At 33.3% G+C, this 17,700-nt stretch overlaps 2 protein-coding genes across 5 annotated transcripts in view; both read left to right on the forward strand.

Annotated features, from left to right (window-relative positions):
• Window positions 1-12,235, forward strand: part of LOC145938051 (putative fatty acyl-CoA reductase CG5065) — a 28,674-nt gene extending 16,439 nt beyond the window's left edge. For 3 of the 4 annotated variants that reach the window (XM_083041382.1, XM_083041379.1, XM_083041381.1), the window contains exons 2-8: window positions 5,090-5,369; window positions 6,056-6,372; window positions 6,529-6,776; window positions 7,707-7,893; window positions 7,967-8,152; window positions 8,649-8,909; window positions 9,010-12,233. In XM_083041382.1, the coding sequence (XP_082897508.1) occupies window positions 5,121-5,369; window positions 6,056-6,372; window positions 6,529-6,776; window positions 7,707-7,893; window positions 7,967-8,152; window positions 8,649-8,909; window positions 9,010-9,088 (1,527 nt within the window). In that variant the 5' untranslated portion in view covers window positions 5,090-5,120 and the 3' untranslated portion in view covers window positions 9,089-12,233. Of the gene's footprint in view, window positions 1-5,089; window positions 5,370-6,055; window positions 6,373-6,528; window positions 6,777-7,706; window positions 7,894-7,966; window positions 8,153-8,648; window positions 8,910-9,009 lie in introns of all 4 variants that reach the window. The other variant, XM_083041383.1, reaches the window with a different exon arrangement.
• Window positions 12,236-13,582: 1,347 nt separating this feature from the next.
• Window positions 13,583-13,939, forward strand: LOC145938061 (uncharacterized). The gene has a single exon (XM_083041401.1). The coding sequence runs from the start codon at window positions 13,583-13,585 to the stop codon at window positions 13,937-13,939; it is 357 nt and encodes a 118-aa protein (XP_082897527.1).
• Window positions 13,940-17,700: the final 3,761 nt, after the last annotated feature.

Below are 17,700 nucleotides of genomic sequence, written 5' to 3' on the forward strand. Positions count from 1 at the left end.
AAATGTAGTATATAAGATCAATTGTAATAATTGCAACGCATCTTATGTCGGACAGACAGGCAGACAGTTGCGTACGAGATTGGGGGAACATCGAAACCACACATTAGAAGAAACTCAGGACAGCAATTTACAATAAAAGAACATAGGGTAGAGTTCGGGCATGATTTTAATTGGAGAATGTGGAGGTTTTAGACGAGGAACCGTTCTTGGACAAAAGATTAATATCTAAAATGTTATAATATATACCTATTAAAAGACAACAGAATAGCTTAAACTTGCAGACGGACATGGAATGTTTATCGGAAGCTTACATTTATGCAATACAGAGACTACCAAAAATATAAACATCCGATTTATTTTTATTTTGATTTTCTCGACTGTTTTAGGTTCCTCAAATTCTATTCCCACCACTCTCTCTCACATAAACGAGGTATTATTCTTAATTTAACCGATATAGAGCTTTACAGATTTCAGATCCTATATTCCAAGAAAAAAATTTGAACTTCATTATCGAAATCCTTTTAGAAAATGGATATCCGCTACCTTTTATTTTCTTCACGATTAATAGTAGAATCAAAAAATTAATTTTTGGTCGTAACAATATTGACAATTCGAATAATTCCAAGAATAACAAGTTTTATACGATTTCTTATGTGAAGAACATTTCTGAAAAATTTTTCAAAATTGGTGGAAAATATGATTTTAACATTGCATATTCCTGTCATAATACACTAAAGAAATTTATTAGAACGGGCAAAGATTCTTTAGATAGCAGATCTCGCAACAATGTAGTGTATAAAATTAATTGCATTGCCCGCGGTGCTTCCTATGTCGGTCAAACAAAACGACAATTACTGTTCGAGATCATATTCTCGACAAATAAATCATAGCGGAAAAGCCCAAAAAACCAATATTATTAATTGTTCCCGCGAAATAATGCTATTCAAAAGAGCGCGCGGCTGCGTGGGCGTCGCGATCGCCCCGCGCCACGGCCAATCAGCTCCCGCGATTATGTACGATGTTGCCTCTCCATGTGCGAGAGAGAGATAACCGCTGCGATCGCTCGAGAGGAAATCGCTAACAATAGCAAGTCATTCTGATTATAAATAAAAATACCGCTTTTCCATCTTGAGTTCCATCTACTAACGTCCTGACCTTTTACTAATAATATTCTAAAACGATCCAGAATGTTCTCGAAACCCAATACTATAAAAGCTCCTCTCGAGAGAGCGCAACGGCTTTTTCGTACTTACAATTAGCTTTCGAGGCGAAAAGAGTGTCGCGATACAGTAGAAAAACAAGGATAGCTAGTCCTTTAACTCGATCGTAGCTCGCGGATTTTCGGGCAGATAATTATCGTGCTGTTAATCTTATCGATATACCTTTATTAATTGTTAGTGCATTGTTTAATTGTATTAAATATATTGTGTTATACAATTTCTATGTTCCGTGACTTCTTGGTTTAACGTTTACTAAGCCTATCACGTCCGGTCCTCACTCCGTCGCGCACATTACAAACGAGAATAAAAAAAGATCGATCGGATATCAACAGGGCTACATCCCCATCTGTTATTTCCAATCACCGTTTAAAGTACCATCATGAATTCGACTGGGATAATGTGAAAATTTTAGACGAAGAATCGTCATATTACAAAAGAATTATCTCAGAAATGGTACATATAAAGCGTCAGATTTCGGGCTTAAATAAGCAAAGTGACACAGACTCATTATCTGAAAAATATACTCCTTAAACTTTCTCCCTATTTCTTCCTTCCCTCTCCCTTCTTATTTCTCTTCCCACTCCTGACACATTCTTTTATTTCCATATATATTTTTAACATCTCTCAATTTGTGTCATTTGGTGTGTCATTTTTGAAGAATTCTCAAGAAATAATTCTGTACGTATTTCAATCTTTTTCCTTATTTCGATAACTATTTCACTTTTCTCATCTAATTAATTTTATTACAGTCCATTACTCAAACGATTATGGGGAAGTTTCGACAATTTGTTACCGATTACTTTTATATCGCGACATTTAATACGACCGCTATATACTTTTTTATTTTATCCGATTGATTATTGTTTTACAATATTTTTGCGTTTTAGCCACTTATCTTAATTATGCGTTGCGAATTATGGTTTGCGTTTATAACTACCAACTAGAATGTTACGGACAGGTTTTATTAATTTAAGATACACTGAAGATGATCTAATGTAGATCGAAACGTTTGTTATATATTGATCTTAATTAAATAAATTAATATTGAGCGCTAACTTCCTGCTACGGCTCATTGCCCTTTTTTATTAGATTGATTTTAATCATAGGAGCCTTGTGATTTATAAAAGAGATTTTGTTTAGTACAAAATGATTAACATTTATGAACATTAGCAAAAGAAAATAAAGTGAGATACATAAAAAACTGAACATAACAGAAAAAATAAAAAAGTAACCCAAATGTTTATAAATCTTCATCTTCCGTGATTCATCTAATTGTAGATTAGATTGAAAGACATCGTCTTCATGTATTCCTGGTTTATTAATATTTCGAAATTAGAGGACTGATTACGTTCAGATAACACATTCTGCATACGATTTTCCAATATCAACAAAAAAGACTATTTTTGTTCACAATTGCCACTTATTCATTAAAAAAATATTTGTTGTAAAACGCGGCTTTTCTGTAGAAAAGTTGCATTTTTACTATTTTCTCCGGTGTTTGGACAATTTTAAGCTTCATTTTCGAGGTCAGCAGGTCCAGAAACATAAAGATATACCGATTTCATACATTTCCCTTACAGGCAAATTTTGGCCCTTTTTCAGCATTGTTCTTTGAAAACGATTTTTCCTCAATGAAAATGTCGAAAGAGATCATCATTTCTTACATGTATTCAATTTTTGCTATCTTGTGTCTTTAAAATTAAGCCTTAAATTAAAATTTTATTAAAGTAAACTCTACTTGAAATTAACTGAAAAATGTAATTTTGTTAATATTTTAACTCTACAAAGTTTAGTTTGTGAGAAGCTCTTCTTTTTCAATCATTGATAACTTGAAAATTATTGGTGCCTCGACATTTTCACTGAGAAAAATTGTCTCCAAATTGACCACAGAATCTGATGGTGTACGCCATATATGTTTGTTTAGTTACACCCTGTATATGCTGTATACGTTTGCTAGAGATTAGTTCAGAGTTTTTAATTGTAACATAAATTATAATATTTAATATTGATTATTAAATAATATAATTTTATAATCTAATAGCTTACTTTTTAGCATTACAAAAAAATAAAAACATAACAAAAAAGTAACGAAAAAATAACGAATCGTTACTTTCTAAGTAACGGTAACGGTAACGCATTACTTTTTAAAATTAGTAACGAATAATGGTAACACGAGTTACTTTTTACAAAAAGTAACGGTAACGGTAACGCGTTACTTTTTTAGAGTAACGGTCCCAACCCTGGAAAAATGTTATCCAAAGACAATTCTAGATCACGATATTATGTCTCCTTCAAAATCCTACAACTTTTGCCCGATACATTTTTTTCTAAAACCCCGTGATTTTCGCATATTTGCCTAATAAGATTAAAATAGATTATCCTAAAAAAATGTTTTGTTACATTTTTTTAAGACATTGGATTGGATCATTTAGTGCACATCAGAAAAAAAGAAGTGTCAAATCAACACTTATATGTATGTACTCGTATATACGCAGCAATAGCTATAATTTTCTTGTAAGAATTTTATTCATTCCGATGCCAATACAACCCAAGTCAAGCCAAGAATTTCCCTAGCATCCTTGTCCACAGCATCCTCCTCCATCGTGTCAATTTTTTCGACCGGTTTCCTTTTTTTAGTATTCTTTCTCTGTCCGACCCACTAAAGCAGTGCTCGGAATTAGTTGCCCTTTTCGGGCCGATATCTGAAGCGGCGCCTTCGCTCTCCCATCATCGTTCGAGGATCGACGGCCGAGCCGCCGATCGCTAGGGCAACGTTATTATGCTTCAGGAGTGTCTACAAAAATTGAATGACGATTTCGCGGAAGTTACAATCTCAGCATATTTTTTTTTTGTAGGGACACTTCTGAGGCATAGCGTTGCCCGAGTGATCGGCGGCTCGGCCTTTGATCCTCGAACGATGGTGGGGGAGCGAAAGCGCACTGCCACTAAAATCTCAGTCTGCATCTGTACGTGCATAGACAACTTTGGTTCTTTATAAAGCTAATATATATATCTCAGCGGTTGAACCAAATAAACCGGGCTCTCCAAACTCTTCCGTCGCTTCTAGCTCAAATATTCTGTGCAGTATTTTCTTTCGAAACTATCTAGTTTTCCACACAGGGTCTATATTGGGCGTTTTCCATTTGGTGACACAAGTCGACACAAGCATCATTCTATCTTTGTTCTCATAGAATGTAGAACAAAGATAGAATGATGCTTGTGTCGACTTGTGTCGCTAAATGGAAAACGCACATTTTGTATTTGTAGATGTGGACTGTTCGGATTAGTGACTTATACATATAACACTGTTCAAAAAATGACTTTTCTTCGAACACTAGAACGAGACTAGTCCTGTCTTGTAGTCTCAGTGTCTTTTGGACACTGAACACGAATCCGATATGCAAATTGCTTTATCATACATTACAATTTTGAGAAATTTGCAATTAAAATAGCAAAAAATTTTCATTAATTTTGTCATTATAGCTACAATATGTGATGTGCTGGAGAAGTTTTATTGCAATCAAAATAAAATATATTGTTAGAACTGTCAACTCTTAAAAGGAATTTTTGGTGTCAATATGACAATTTAATTTCTTAAATAATAAGATTAATATTTTTCTTAATTAAACTACATAAAATGTTTTCATTCAAGCAAATTTTCTTGTTTAATCAATATTGTTGAAATTTAAGATTTAGCAAATTCTTATATAAGAAAATTATAAATATTGTTGCGTATATACGAGTATATAAGTGTTGATTTGACACTTCTTTTTTTTCTGTGCGTGTATTCAGGTACATTACTATAGTTATTATATAAAACTTCGTCGAAATTATTCTCTCTAATGTTAATATATTTTTTTCTCATAAAGATTCTGCGCAAAGTTTGAAACGCATATCAAAATGGGAACGACGAATGCACAAACCAATTCGGGACACGCACACGATGAGACTCACTCGAGAGGAGGTTCGATCGACACATTCTTCGCCGAAACGGTGATCCTCTTAACCGGTGCCACTGGTTTCCTAGGAAAAGCCCTTCTGGAAAAGTTACTGCGCTCGTGTCCTCGTGTGGCCACGATTTTCGTTCTAATTCGTCCAAAAAGAAGCCAGTCTATAGAAGAACGCTTCAAGGAATTACTGGAAAATCCTGTATGTAAATATATGCAAGATTATTATATAAAAGGATGTAAGAAATCTTGATGTAAAAATATTTTTTCTAGATAGTAACGTAAGACTTTTTCTAGATTTTTTTTAGAAATTAATTTTGCTTTAGATTTACATCAGATTGACATTTCGTATAGGCGTATAATGGTATACGCGTATGTTAAATTAATGTAATATTGATTCTGACTGTATAGCCTCTTCTATAGAGGGGACGATTTAAATATTTCACCTGTGGCGTGATTATACTTAAAGTGTCAAACAATCATCATCAAAACGTACGACGAAAGGTCGCGATTGTAACTGTTCTCACGATTTTTTTTCTGATGATTATTAGCTGCGAAGCTATGTCTGTTGATAGCATATGTCGAGAAAAGTCGCGCCGAATATTTTTCTAGGAAAGAATGTTATTTCCGGAACTCCTCACTTTGATAAGTGATTCTTCTTCTGATAAAGAATTATATGTAAAACGACCTATCAAATTGAAAGATCCCGGAAATAACACTCAGGTAACAAACGTACGTCATTCTGACGTCGAATAACGTCATTATACGTATAGACGTGAAAATGACGTCATTTTGACGTTTAATGACGTCAGTTTACTATTTGGGCATATTTTTACTCTTTTCTTATATAAAACAACAAAAACGGTTCTTTCCTCTCTGTTTTCGCAGGTTTTCGATAGAATACGATCGGAATTTCCTGGTGTCCTAAAGAAGATCTTTCCTATAAAGGGCGACGTGGGCATGCCGGATCTAGGACTTCACCCCGAAGATCAGGATATGCTGATACAGCGTGTTAATATTGTTTTTCATGGCGCGGCCACCGTACGTTTTGACGAGCCGCTAAAAGTAGCCGTTAATCTGAACACAAGAGGCACAGATCGCATGCTGGATCTATGCAGACGCATGACGAATCTTATTAGCGTCATTCACGTTAGCACGGCCTACAGTAACGCTGATCGACGAGAAATCGATGAATCGATATATACGTAAGCCTAATTATAATACGTAAGATAATACCTTTTATACACCTACATGAACCTATATACATTCTACAAAATTAAATTCACTTTTCGATAAATATTTAACGAGCATAATTATTTAGAAATATCCTTACGTTAATACACATATTGCTAATGTTACAGCACTGAGATAAAGCCGTATACAGTAATCGATATGTGCGAAAATTTGGACGACGAGACGATCGGAATAATAGAGAAGAGACTGATCGGCAATCATCCAAATACCTATACGCTGACCAAAGGTTTGGCAGAGCAAATTGTGCTATCCAAGGGAAGTGATTTACCAATCGCGATCGTACGACCGAGTATAGTTTGCGCCGCGTATCAAGAACCTTTTCCAGGCTGGATAGATAATGTTTGCGGTATTACAGGTACAATCATATATTAAACCAAATTCAATTCCGTTCCGCGCGGATTGGCTGATCTTTTTTAATTATTTTTTTATTAATTATTGCAAAGGTCGCAAAACGATAGAGAATTTTCCTTTTAATTCGTTCTACTTACACACGAGAAGTGGATGTGCGATTATTACTGGATACCCTACATAATTAATCGCTTATAACGTGTACGGGACATTAACTTAAAAAAGCATTTTATTAAATATAATAAGTTATTATAATAAAAAATAAAAATATTAAAAGTTTAAAAATTTAAAGCCTCCTCTATATTAAATATAAATATAAATTGAGAATTAAATAGGCTATAGGAGCCGGATTTCGGTGCTTTGATTCCAACGAAATTTACTTTTTCGTTGGAATTAAATACTTGTGCATGAGGCACGAATTTTTGCTTGGTACGTTGCCAAGACTTTTTTTTCGGAATAATCTCGACTCGAGATTTTTAATTCCGATTATCCCCTCTGACCCCCCTAATGAAATATAGGTGAGAAATATATTGGTCCGAAAGTCGCTGAATCGGGAATCGAACCCGAATCTTTCGCTTGCCGGGCGACTGCTCTTACCTCTAAGCTATTCAGACCCTTCGAAACAATACTTTTCTCCTTCGCTTTTGTATAACTATTTGTAAACGCCTTTTTCAGCCGGCGTAAACTAAACATTAAGAATTTAAAGGCTCCTCTATATTAAATATAAATATAAATTAAATAGGCTATAGGAGCCGTATGCGGATTTCGGTGCGTTGATTCCAACGAAATTTAATTTTTCGTTGGAATTAAATACTTGTGCACGGGGCATATAGAATAAAGAACCGAGCGTTTCTAATTAATTGATTTTCTTCTATATTAATACAGTCAATTATATAGATGTGTACGTACATATATGTTATATTCCATTATTTGACAGGTATAATGACGGAGATAGGTAGAGGCACTATTAGGAGCATTGTGTGTAACGCAAATTTAGTAGTAGACGTTGTACCCGTCGATTTTGTCGTCGACACTTTAATTTGCGCATCTTGGCAAAATGCTATGCAACGTAGCGATACGATAAAGATTTATAATTGCACCAGCAGTACACTGCACCCGATTACGTGAGTATGAATAATAAACGCCGTAAGACAGTAACGTGAAACAGTACCAAAAAAATATAATTTTTTCTTGTAGCTGGCGCGAATTCGGATATCTTACGAGAAAACACGCTATAGAATCCCCGTCGACATATGTGATGTGGTATCCCGACTTTACGTTTAGAACAAACAAATTTATTCACGCTATTATGGTAGCCACGTTGCACTTTTTCCCTGCGTTTATCGTAGATCTTATATTAAGGGTGCAAGGTTGCAAACCTATGTAAGTGCTTTCAAAGATTTAATCACGCGCGCGAAAAAGAAAAAAGAAAATTTGATTTATATACAGGGTGTCTCAGAATTAACGGATCACCTGTTAATGGCAGATTCGTGGAATCATTTAGAGACGATTTTTCCTGGAGCGAAAATGTCGAAGGAGGCCATCATTTTTTGCATGTTCCCAATTTTTGCCATTATGTATCTTTGTAATTAAGTTTTAAATTAAAATTCTAATAAAGTAATTCTATTAAAGTAAACTCTACTTGAAATTATAATTGAAGAATGTGGTTTTGTTAACATTTTATTTCCATAAAGGTTAGTTTGCAAAAAACCCTTTATTTTCAATCGTTTATAACTCGAAAATTATTGGTGTTTCGACATTTTTGCTGAGGAAAAATCCTCTCCAAATAATCCCCGGAGTATGCTATTAATAGGTGATCCGCTAATTTTGGGACACCCTGTATAATAACACATTCCGACCTATATTGTCTTTTTTTCAGAATGATGAAAATCACCAAACGCTTCGAACGCGCTGCTAAAACCGGAGAATTCTTCGCAATGAACGAGTGGAAATTCTGCGTAAATAACATGACGAAACTAGTGAAATTTGTAAGAGCGTCAGGAGATTGTAACGACTTCAACGTAGATATTAGAAGCGTGGATTGGGACACATATTTACATCAGTACATGTTAGGAATTAGAAAATACATTTTGAAAGACAATCCGGATACGTTAAATAATGCCCGAAGTCGTTTATCGAGGTAAGTCTCAGCCAATTTTTTATATTCTTCATCGTCTTTACACTTGCAAGATATACTCTGGGCGAGAGAGAAATAAGTTGATCGTTGATGTGTATTGCAGATTGTACTGGATGCATAAATTAACTAAAACATTCAGCATATTCGTATTATTAGGAATGATCAAATGTGTTGGTCGGTGATATCATCGAGGAACTAAACGAAAGCTGTTGGTTCGCAGCAATTTGTGCGATTCTAGAAACGCTGATGCTGCAAAAACATTGCTGAGAGGAATATTTTAGGAAAGGGACATATAACTCACGCTTTATTTCGAAAACTAAATAGTTATCAGATTAATATACTATTAATATATTAATTAAATTAGATATTAATGAGAAGAGAGAGAAGGGGGAGGGGAGAGGATCCCATATTAGTACACATTCATATGTATCGATCATATCTAGGGTATAATCAGCACAGATTGACCAATCAAAGAATCCTAGTATTCAGCTGACTAATTAGCAATGTGGGCTATCGGATTCATCTCAAGAGAGAATTAAGGGGAAGGAGGGGAAGAAAGAATAGGTTAAAAAATATAATTTTAGAAAAAATGTAAATACCCAAGGAGAACAGAAAGTCAAAATTATGTCATTTGACGTCATATTGACAAAATTTGGACCAAATTTGTCATAAATTTAGTCAATATGACATCAATATTACGTCATTTTGGTGAATATGACATCAAATTGATATTATTTTGATTTTTTGTTCTCCTTGGGTGCAGGATTACTGTAAATACTACATAGAACTTCTGTTTAAAACATTTTCTCACTTATCTTTAATGTTTTCCACGATAATTGTTAAGTTAGCTTCGTAGAGCTTATATCAACCTCCTATCTATGATTGACATGTACAAAAAAAATGTATCTCTTATTTTGAGTTATTCTATCAAGATTATAGAGTATCGACCAAATCAAAGATATGGAGATTCGCAAACGTTTGTTTGTATAAATTCACATCGATTTTTATTTATCAATAATTATTATGTTATCGTAAAAAAATAAAATATATTATTTTGAACAATACATATATAGATAAATTATTGATGACATAAAAAATATCAAATTGTAATTTATTTGCTAATCACTGTATATTTGGTATCTTATTCAAAATTATTGCTTTTTTTTGAAATCTCTTTCTCGTTTTGAGCTTTATAATATTACACAATATAAAAATGAAAATATATTCGAGCGCTCCCAAACTAATAAAAATTATATTAGGCGCATGTTGCGTCACAATTAAACTAAACTTTTACATGGTACAATATGAATAAGCAGAATTTTTTAATATACGATATATTATATTCACAAAGACTGACTTTAATCAAATATTTTTAAAATAATACAAAACATTCACACGTACATAAGGGACCGTATTGCCTTAATAATTATCAAAAACAAAATTATTTTTGCTAATTCAAATACTTCTAATAATTATGATTAAACAAGTATAATTAAACCAATAAATTCTATCGCACCATGCTTGCAGGAACAAATAAATTTATTAAAAAGAAATTTTAAAACAAAATATCTTTCAGACACTTATGTTGTCTATAGTTGAATACTGTTAATTTCTTTGCGAAAGTAAAATAATTAAACTAAAGGGACTATAGGCAGCTGTGATATAAAACAATCACGTGCAAGAAGTTTGTGCGCGCGTGTATTTATTATATATTTTGACAAAATGATCCGTATACACGAGGGTGAAATCTCTCTAATATAATTCAGAAAATTGTATATACATATATAATACTGCAGATGAAATAGTAAACATGTATTTCATGTATATATTTTATTTAAATTATAAATAATTAAATTATTATAGGATATTATTATGTGTATAGAGATGACTCTATTTTAAAATATAATATCCTTCGAACTCGAATTTTCGTAATTTTTTTGTACTTGTTATTCTTAAACTTTAATTTGGCATGTGTATAACAGGAATGATATGATTGTATTCTATTGTTAGACAAATCATTATTGTTGGATGAAATTCAAAAGTGATTTTTATCCGCTCGATTATTTATAAAATATATGACAGTTTAGAAATAAAATATTACGATATTACGATTTTTTCTCAAAATGAATACTTAACGCATATCAAACATGTTCCTGAGCGTAAATCTTTAAAGCACCTAAAATTGCTTTCTTCGCGCGTAACGATGTATTGAACTTTTGCCATGTATTAAACTTGTACAAGAGCTGTAATTACATAAATGATGTTTGTAAATTAATATAGGACTTCTTTGATTATATATATATAAATATTCGTTTGTCATATCAAAAATTTAGAATATATATACAGCACAACAAGATTGCAGCAACATTGTGGCAACATTTCATTGCAATATTACAACATTGCATAAACATTGTGAAATGTTGCTGCAGGATTGATGCAAGATTGCAGCAACGGTAAAATGTCCGCTTTCAGAAATATTGTTATATAACACACATTGCAGCAATAATGCAATAAAATATATATGCAATATTACTATTGGATTATTGAAAATATGCTAATACATGATCGGACTGAATGTTCTGTACCTAATAACATTTTTCGCTTAACAAACTTACGTGTGCTGTTACTTGTCGGCCTTGAGACTGCATTTGAAGACCGACACTTTTACTAGCTATTTTTTGTAAGCTATATATTCTCATAACTAAAACTTAAGTACGAGATAGACAGAGCATAGCGTCACATAACGGTAAGCGAACGAAGTAACATAAATGTTTTATATATGATTACCTAATATATGTTAAGACTAATATGTCAACTTCTATGTAATAACGCATAAAGTAATCCTTGTTATAATAAACTGTATTATTTTAAGCAATACATATATATACGCACACATTTCCCTAACAAGACACATTATTTTCACAATATTTTTGAAATGTTACTGCAACATTGTTTAAACTATATTGCAAATTCATGCCTATACAATATTTCTGCAACATTGCAATGTGATGTACAATATTGCAATGTTGCTGCAAACTTGTGTGCTGTATGGAATAACAGAAAACAGAAATAATAAATACATAATTATGTATGCATAGACTATATATTGTACAATTATAAAACATGATATGTCTAGACCATAACCACGGTATATACAGATCTTGCAACTATAACAAGTTTTGGTGAGGGGTGACTCGGATATTGAAGCAGTTTTTAATTTATATCGCCATTATATGTGTCGCTGCTATCGACTGCACTTGATGAACAAACCTTCAAATTTCTTGTAGAGATGTCAATATATCGAAAATCGAAACAAAATACCATCGTGTTTGAATATATTCAGAGGTGCCACGGATGTGTTAAGGTGGCACATAAAAAAACGTAAGCAGTAAGACTTAAGACTTAAGAATTTCATCCATACGGATGAATGTTCGCAGAGATGCTTAAGTTTCAAAATAGCTTCCTTACTGCTCGACCGTGATTGGTCGATTCACTTAAGTTTTAAGTCTTGCTGCTTACGTTTTTTTATGTGCCACGGCCTTTATATATAATTATACAGGGTGTCCCATTTTAAAAGTTCCATCCTCATAACTTTTCAGGATCAACGTTTGAAGGAAAACGACTCGGATAAAAGTTGTAGGGAACAAAGGGGGCTATCTAATAGTGACCTTGGATTCGCCATTAAAGGTCATTTTCAAGGTCATTTGAAGGTCAACTTCCGTTTTTTAAACGGGAACCCCTATTTTTGATCCCGGATTCTGAAAGAGCGGAAAATTTTACATTAGAGTTGTAAGGGGTCAAATTGACCCTAGGGGTCATCTAAAGGTCAAATGTCTCTCCCGTACTTCCCAGGCTGATATCTTGTCATGATAGCGATATATCGAAAGAATGACCTCCATAAAAATTGTCGAGGTCATCGGAGGCCACCATCTGGTGACCTTGAATTGTACCTTGACCCTTATTTTCAAAGTGTGAGAAAAATAAGACAAAGGTAATAACTCAGAATCCGGTTCAAAAAGTTACTAACTCAGAATCCCAGAATCCTCAGAAGTTTTCTTAAATTTTAATAATTTCTGGAAATTTTGAAAATTATTTGAAATTTATCATTAAAGATTTCTCAGTTCTTTTTCTCGATCAACTGATCATATTATTGATAGTTTATTGTATGTATTGAAAATCTCTTCTACCTGTCACAGTGTGTACGTAACGTGAGTGAATTTATCTTTCTGAATTTCTCCGTACTTTGTAAACATGCCGGATTACACAAGGAATGAGATTGTTGACATTTTATTAATTCTTGGAGAGTGTCGTAATAATTATCGTGCAGCAGAACGATTATATCGTAGACGTTTCCCTGGCAGACGTCAGCATCCTGCTCATAATGTGATTGCCAGAATTGAAAGACATGAAAGACAGGGACCTCGTAGAATACGACAACGTCGTCGTATTATGACAATCGAGTGGAACGATCCACGAGTTCTTGTAGTGTTAGCTATGGTCAATTTAGATTCACATATTTCACTACGACAAATAGAAGTACAATCTGGCATCTCAAGATCAACGGCTCAAAGAATTTTGAGACTGCATAATTTCCACCCTTATCACATAGCCTTAACCCAAGGCTTATTTCCTCATGATTTTCAACGAAGGTTAGCATTTGTAATTGGGCTCAAGCGATGTTACGTCAAGATCCAGAATTTTTCAGATACGTTATGTTTTCTGATGAAGCTACTTTTCATAACACAGGCCAACTAAACCGACATAACTGTCACTATTGGTCTGTAGAAAATCCACATTGGTTCCGTGAGGTTGATCACCAACAGCGCTGGAGTCTCATAGTGTGGTGCGGTATTGTGAATGGTTACTTAATTGGGCCTTATTTTTTCGAAGGAAATGTCAACTCAGCTAGATATCTCCATTTTCTAAGACATGAATTACCAGATCTGTTAGCCAATGTTGATCTGCAAACACGACAACGTATGTGGTTCCAGCAAGATGGGGCACCTGCTCATAGGAGCAGAATCGTTCAATGATTTACATCGTTGATACCCCCGTCGGTGGATAGGAATTAGTAGCCATGTTGAGTGGTGCCCCAGATCTCCTGATCTAACAAGTTTTGACTTTTTTCTCTGGGGCTTTTTGAAAAATATGATCTATGCAGATGCACCAACAACCAGAGAAAATATGGTGCAACGAATCACTGATGCTTGCAGGAACATACCAAGACACGTACTTTTGTCAACTGTTCAAAACTTTGAACGGAGAATACAGCTATGTATTAGCAATAATGGGGGCATTTTCGAAAATCTAATTCGGTGAAACCTCAAATTTCTTTTTCATTGGAACTCTTCACAGTCTTGCTTTCATTGGCTGGATTATTAATGGTCTTGCCTTCATCGGCCGAGCTCAGATTCTTGCCTTCATTGGCTGGATTATTAATGGTCTTGCCTTCATCGGCCGGGCTCAGATTCTTGCCTTTATTGGCCGGGTTCATCACGGTCTTGTCTTCATCGACCGGGCTCAGATTCTTGTCTTCATTGGCTGGATTAAAATGGGACCTGAAAATTCATCCTGCTATGTCCTCGTCATGGGTCTTGGACATCGAGTAGCATATCGATGACTGAACGCAGGCAATGGTTGACCCTCGAATGATCATCTGAACGTGAAATGACTCCTTACAACTCTAATGTAAAATTTTCCGCTCTTTCAGAATCCGGGGTCAAAAATAGGGGTTCCCATTTAAAAAACGGAAGTTGACCTTCAAATGACCTTGAAAATGACCTTTAATGTCGAATCCAAGGTCACTAGATAGCCCCCTACAACTTTTATCGGAGTCGTTTTCCTTCAAACGTTGATCCTGAAAAGTTATGAGGGTGGAACTTTTAAAATGGGACACCCTGTATATAAAAAATTTTTTACGCGATAATTTCCAATTGATAAACCTCTAATTTCTTTTTTGACGCGTGTTATTTATAGTGCTACAGTGAATATAATGCTTCAAGTTCGTGCGTGCTCTTTGATTTAATTTTTGTGTTAAAAAAAAACATCGCATTTCCGGATAAGTTGAGCAAAATAATTTTCAAAGACAGCACTACGAATGCTTTGAAACATCATTATTCCCTCTTTGTTCTACATTTCATAAGAATAAATTTATTCTTATGAAATGTAGAACAAAGAAGGAATAATGTTTTAAAGCATTCGTAGCTCGTAGCAGAGTCGGATCTTAACCGCAGTTAATATCATAGACATATATAATATAGACTAAGCCTTCTGTGAGCGGAGCTGTCCGCGTCTTCTAAAGGACAAAACGATATGGAGGAAGGTGCTGTCTCCGTCACTTCGGCGGTCTGGTGGGGGAACGTTGAGGGGAACTTATTGTTAGAGTAAGGCTCTGTAAGAGCAGGTATAATCGTCCGCCATTTTTCTTCCAACCGTATATAAAAGTTAGGTTCTCGCATATATAGGACACGTACGTCAATACGCCTTTCGGTCTCGCGATTAACCTAAAAATTTAATTTATGTGAAACCACCGACGAGACGACGAGATACTATTAAAGACCGATGGTCTTACGGGAGTTTGTATCGCTCGAAAAAGATTGCTGCGCGCTAGCGCCATCTCAGTAATATTGCGGTCGCAGTGAGAAACAGTAATTGAAAATAAGAGATAATATGATAACACGCGAAATGCAATTATTCTATATATATAAGAAAAAAATATATTATATCGAGTACATACGAGATATTAATAATATATATATAGGTATATACACACACATGTATGTGTATATACAATATATCTTTTTTTTAAAAAAACTACTACTTTGAATAAAAATATTATACATAAAAAATAAAGAATGCTTTTTTTTCAATTTTTGAAGAATTCTAGTATAATATTTCAAGAGTCCTCCGTTATAATATTTGGCAAATTTCGAAACATCGAGCAGTGTGTATAATTTCTCTCTCTCTTTCTCTCTTTCTCTCCTCTCTCCTTCTCTCTTCCTTTCTTCTTTTTTCTCTTGTATGCAAGCATTGAATCTCTCTCGAGGCTTATTATTTTTTATTTTACTTTTCTAACTTATTGTTTTATTTATGTGACAAATGCGGCTTTTTTGCATTTTTTATTTTTATTTTATATTTTTGAATGTAATTTTATTAGATTAATGAGATTTTTTACGATTAAAATGACACCAATCACAACATAAATCAGATAATTTTTTATTAGACAAGTAATTAAAATTGCATATTTTAACTAAAAATTATCCGATTTATGTCGTGTTTGCGGTGTCATTTTAATCGCTAAAATTTCATTAATCCATTAAAATTATTTTCAAACCGATAAAATGCAAATTAAAAGTTTTAGTTTTTATGTATATTATGTATAAGATGTTTACAATCGTGATTATTGTAGATAAGGAAAGATTCCCGATGTCGTCGAAGCGAGAGCGAGAACGAATAAAGAACAAGCGAGATGACGTATCATCAAAGAGTTCCGAAGTCTCTCTCGCGAGGGGGGGGGGGGTTCCCTTTAAATATAATCTTTCATATCATATGTCATGTTACCATAGAAAATACAATTTTTGTATTTCGCATTTTATCGAGTTGAAATTATTTTAATGAATTAATGAGGTTTTTGCGATTAAAATGACACCAAACATGACATAAATCGGTAATTTTTAATTAAATAAGTGATTAAAATTTTGATTACATATACATAATTAAAAATTACCGATTTTTGGCGTGTTTGGTGTCATTTTAATCGCAAAAATCTCAATAATCCATTAAAATTATTTTCAACTCGATAAAATGCGAAATACAAACATTTTATTTTCCATAGTAACATGACATATGATATGAAAGATTAAATTTAAAGGGAACCTCGCGAGAGAGATTTCGGAACTCTTTGATGATACGTCATCAAGCTTGTTCTTTATTCGTTCTCGCTTTCGCTTCGACGACATCGGGAATCTTTCCTTATCTACAATAATCACGATTGAAAACATCTTGTACATAAAAACTAAAACTTTTAATTTGCATTTTATCGGTTTGAAAATAATTTTAATGGATTAATAAAATTTTAGCGATTAAAATGACACCAAACACGACATAAATCGGATAATTTTTCATTAGTTAGTAATTAAAATTTTAATTACATTTTTAATAAAATTCATCCAATTTATGTCATGTTTGGTGTCATCATTCTAATTAGAAAAATCTCATCAATTCATTAAAATTATTTTCGAACCAATAAAATGTAAAATAAAAGTTATAGTTTTTATTTCATAAGATGTTTATCTTCTCGACGTGCTAGAACAGCTCAGAAAGATAAACTGATTCGAAAATCGCGTCTTTCTGCGAAAGCAAGAGCGAGACCGTCAACGAAGAGCGAGTGCGAGAAGACCTATCATATATCAAAGAGTTCCGAAGTCGCTTACAATCGGCTTTCCCCATCTATAGCAATTCATGAATATAAACAGCTTATAAATAAAAACTTAATACTTTTATTTTACATTATATCAGTTTAAAAGTAATTTTAATAAATTAATGAAATTTTTACGATTAAAATGATATCAAACACGACATAAATCGGGTAATTTTTAATTAAATATGTAATTTTAATTACTTGTTCAGTGAAGAATTATCCAATTTATGTTGTAATTGATGACATTTTAATCGCAAAAATCTCATTAATTTAATAAAATTATAGTATATTAAAAAATATGTAATATAAAATATAAAAAATTTAGTGCAAGAAAGCCATTTATTGTCATATAAATAAAACAAATAGAAAAATAAA

This window comes from Prenolepis imparis, unplaced genomic scaffold, assembly GCF_030444845.1.
Source record: "Prenolepis imparis isolate NDT839.2.m4 unplaced genomic scaffold, iyPreImpa1.0 SCAF_7, whole genome shotgun sequence".
Classification (NCBI taxonomy): Eukaryota; Metazoa; Arthropoda; class Insecta; order Hymenoptera; family Formicidae; genus Prenolepis; species Prenolepis imparis.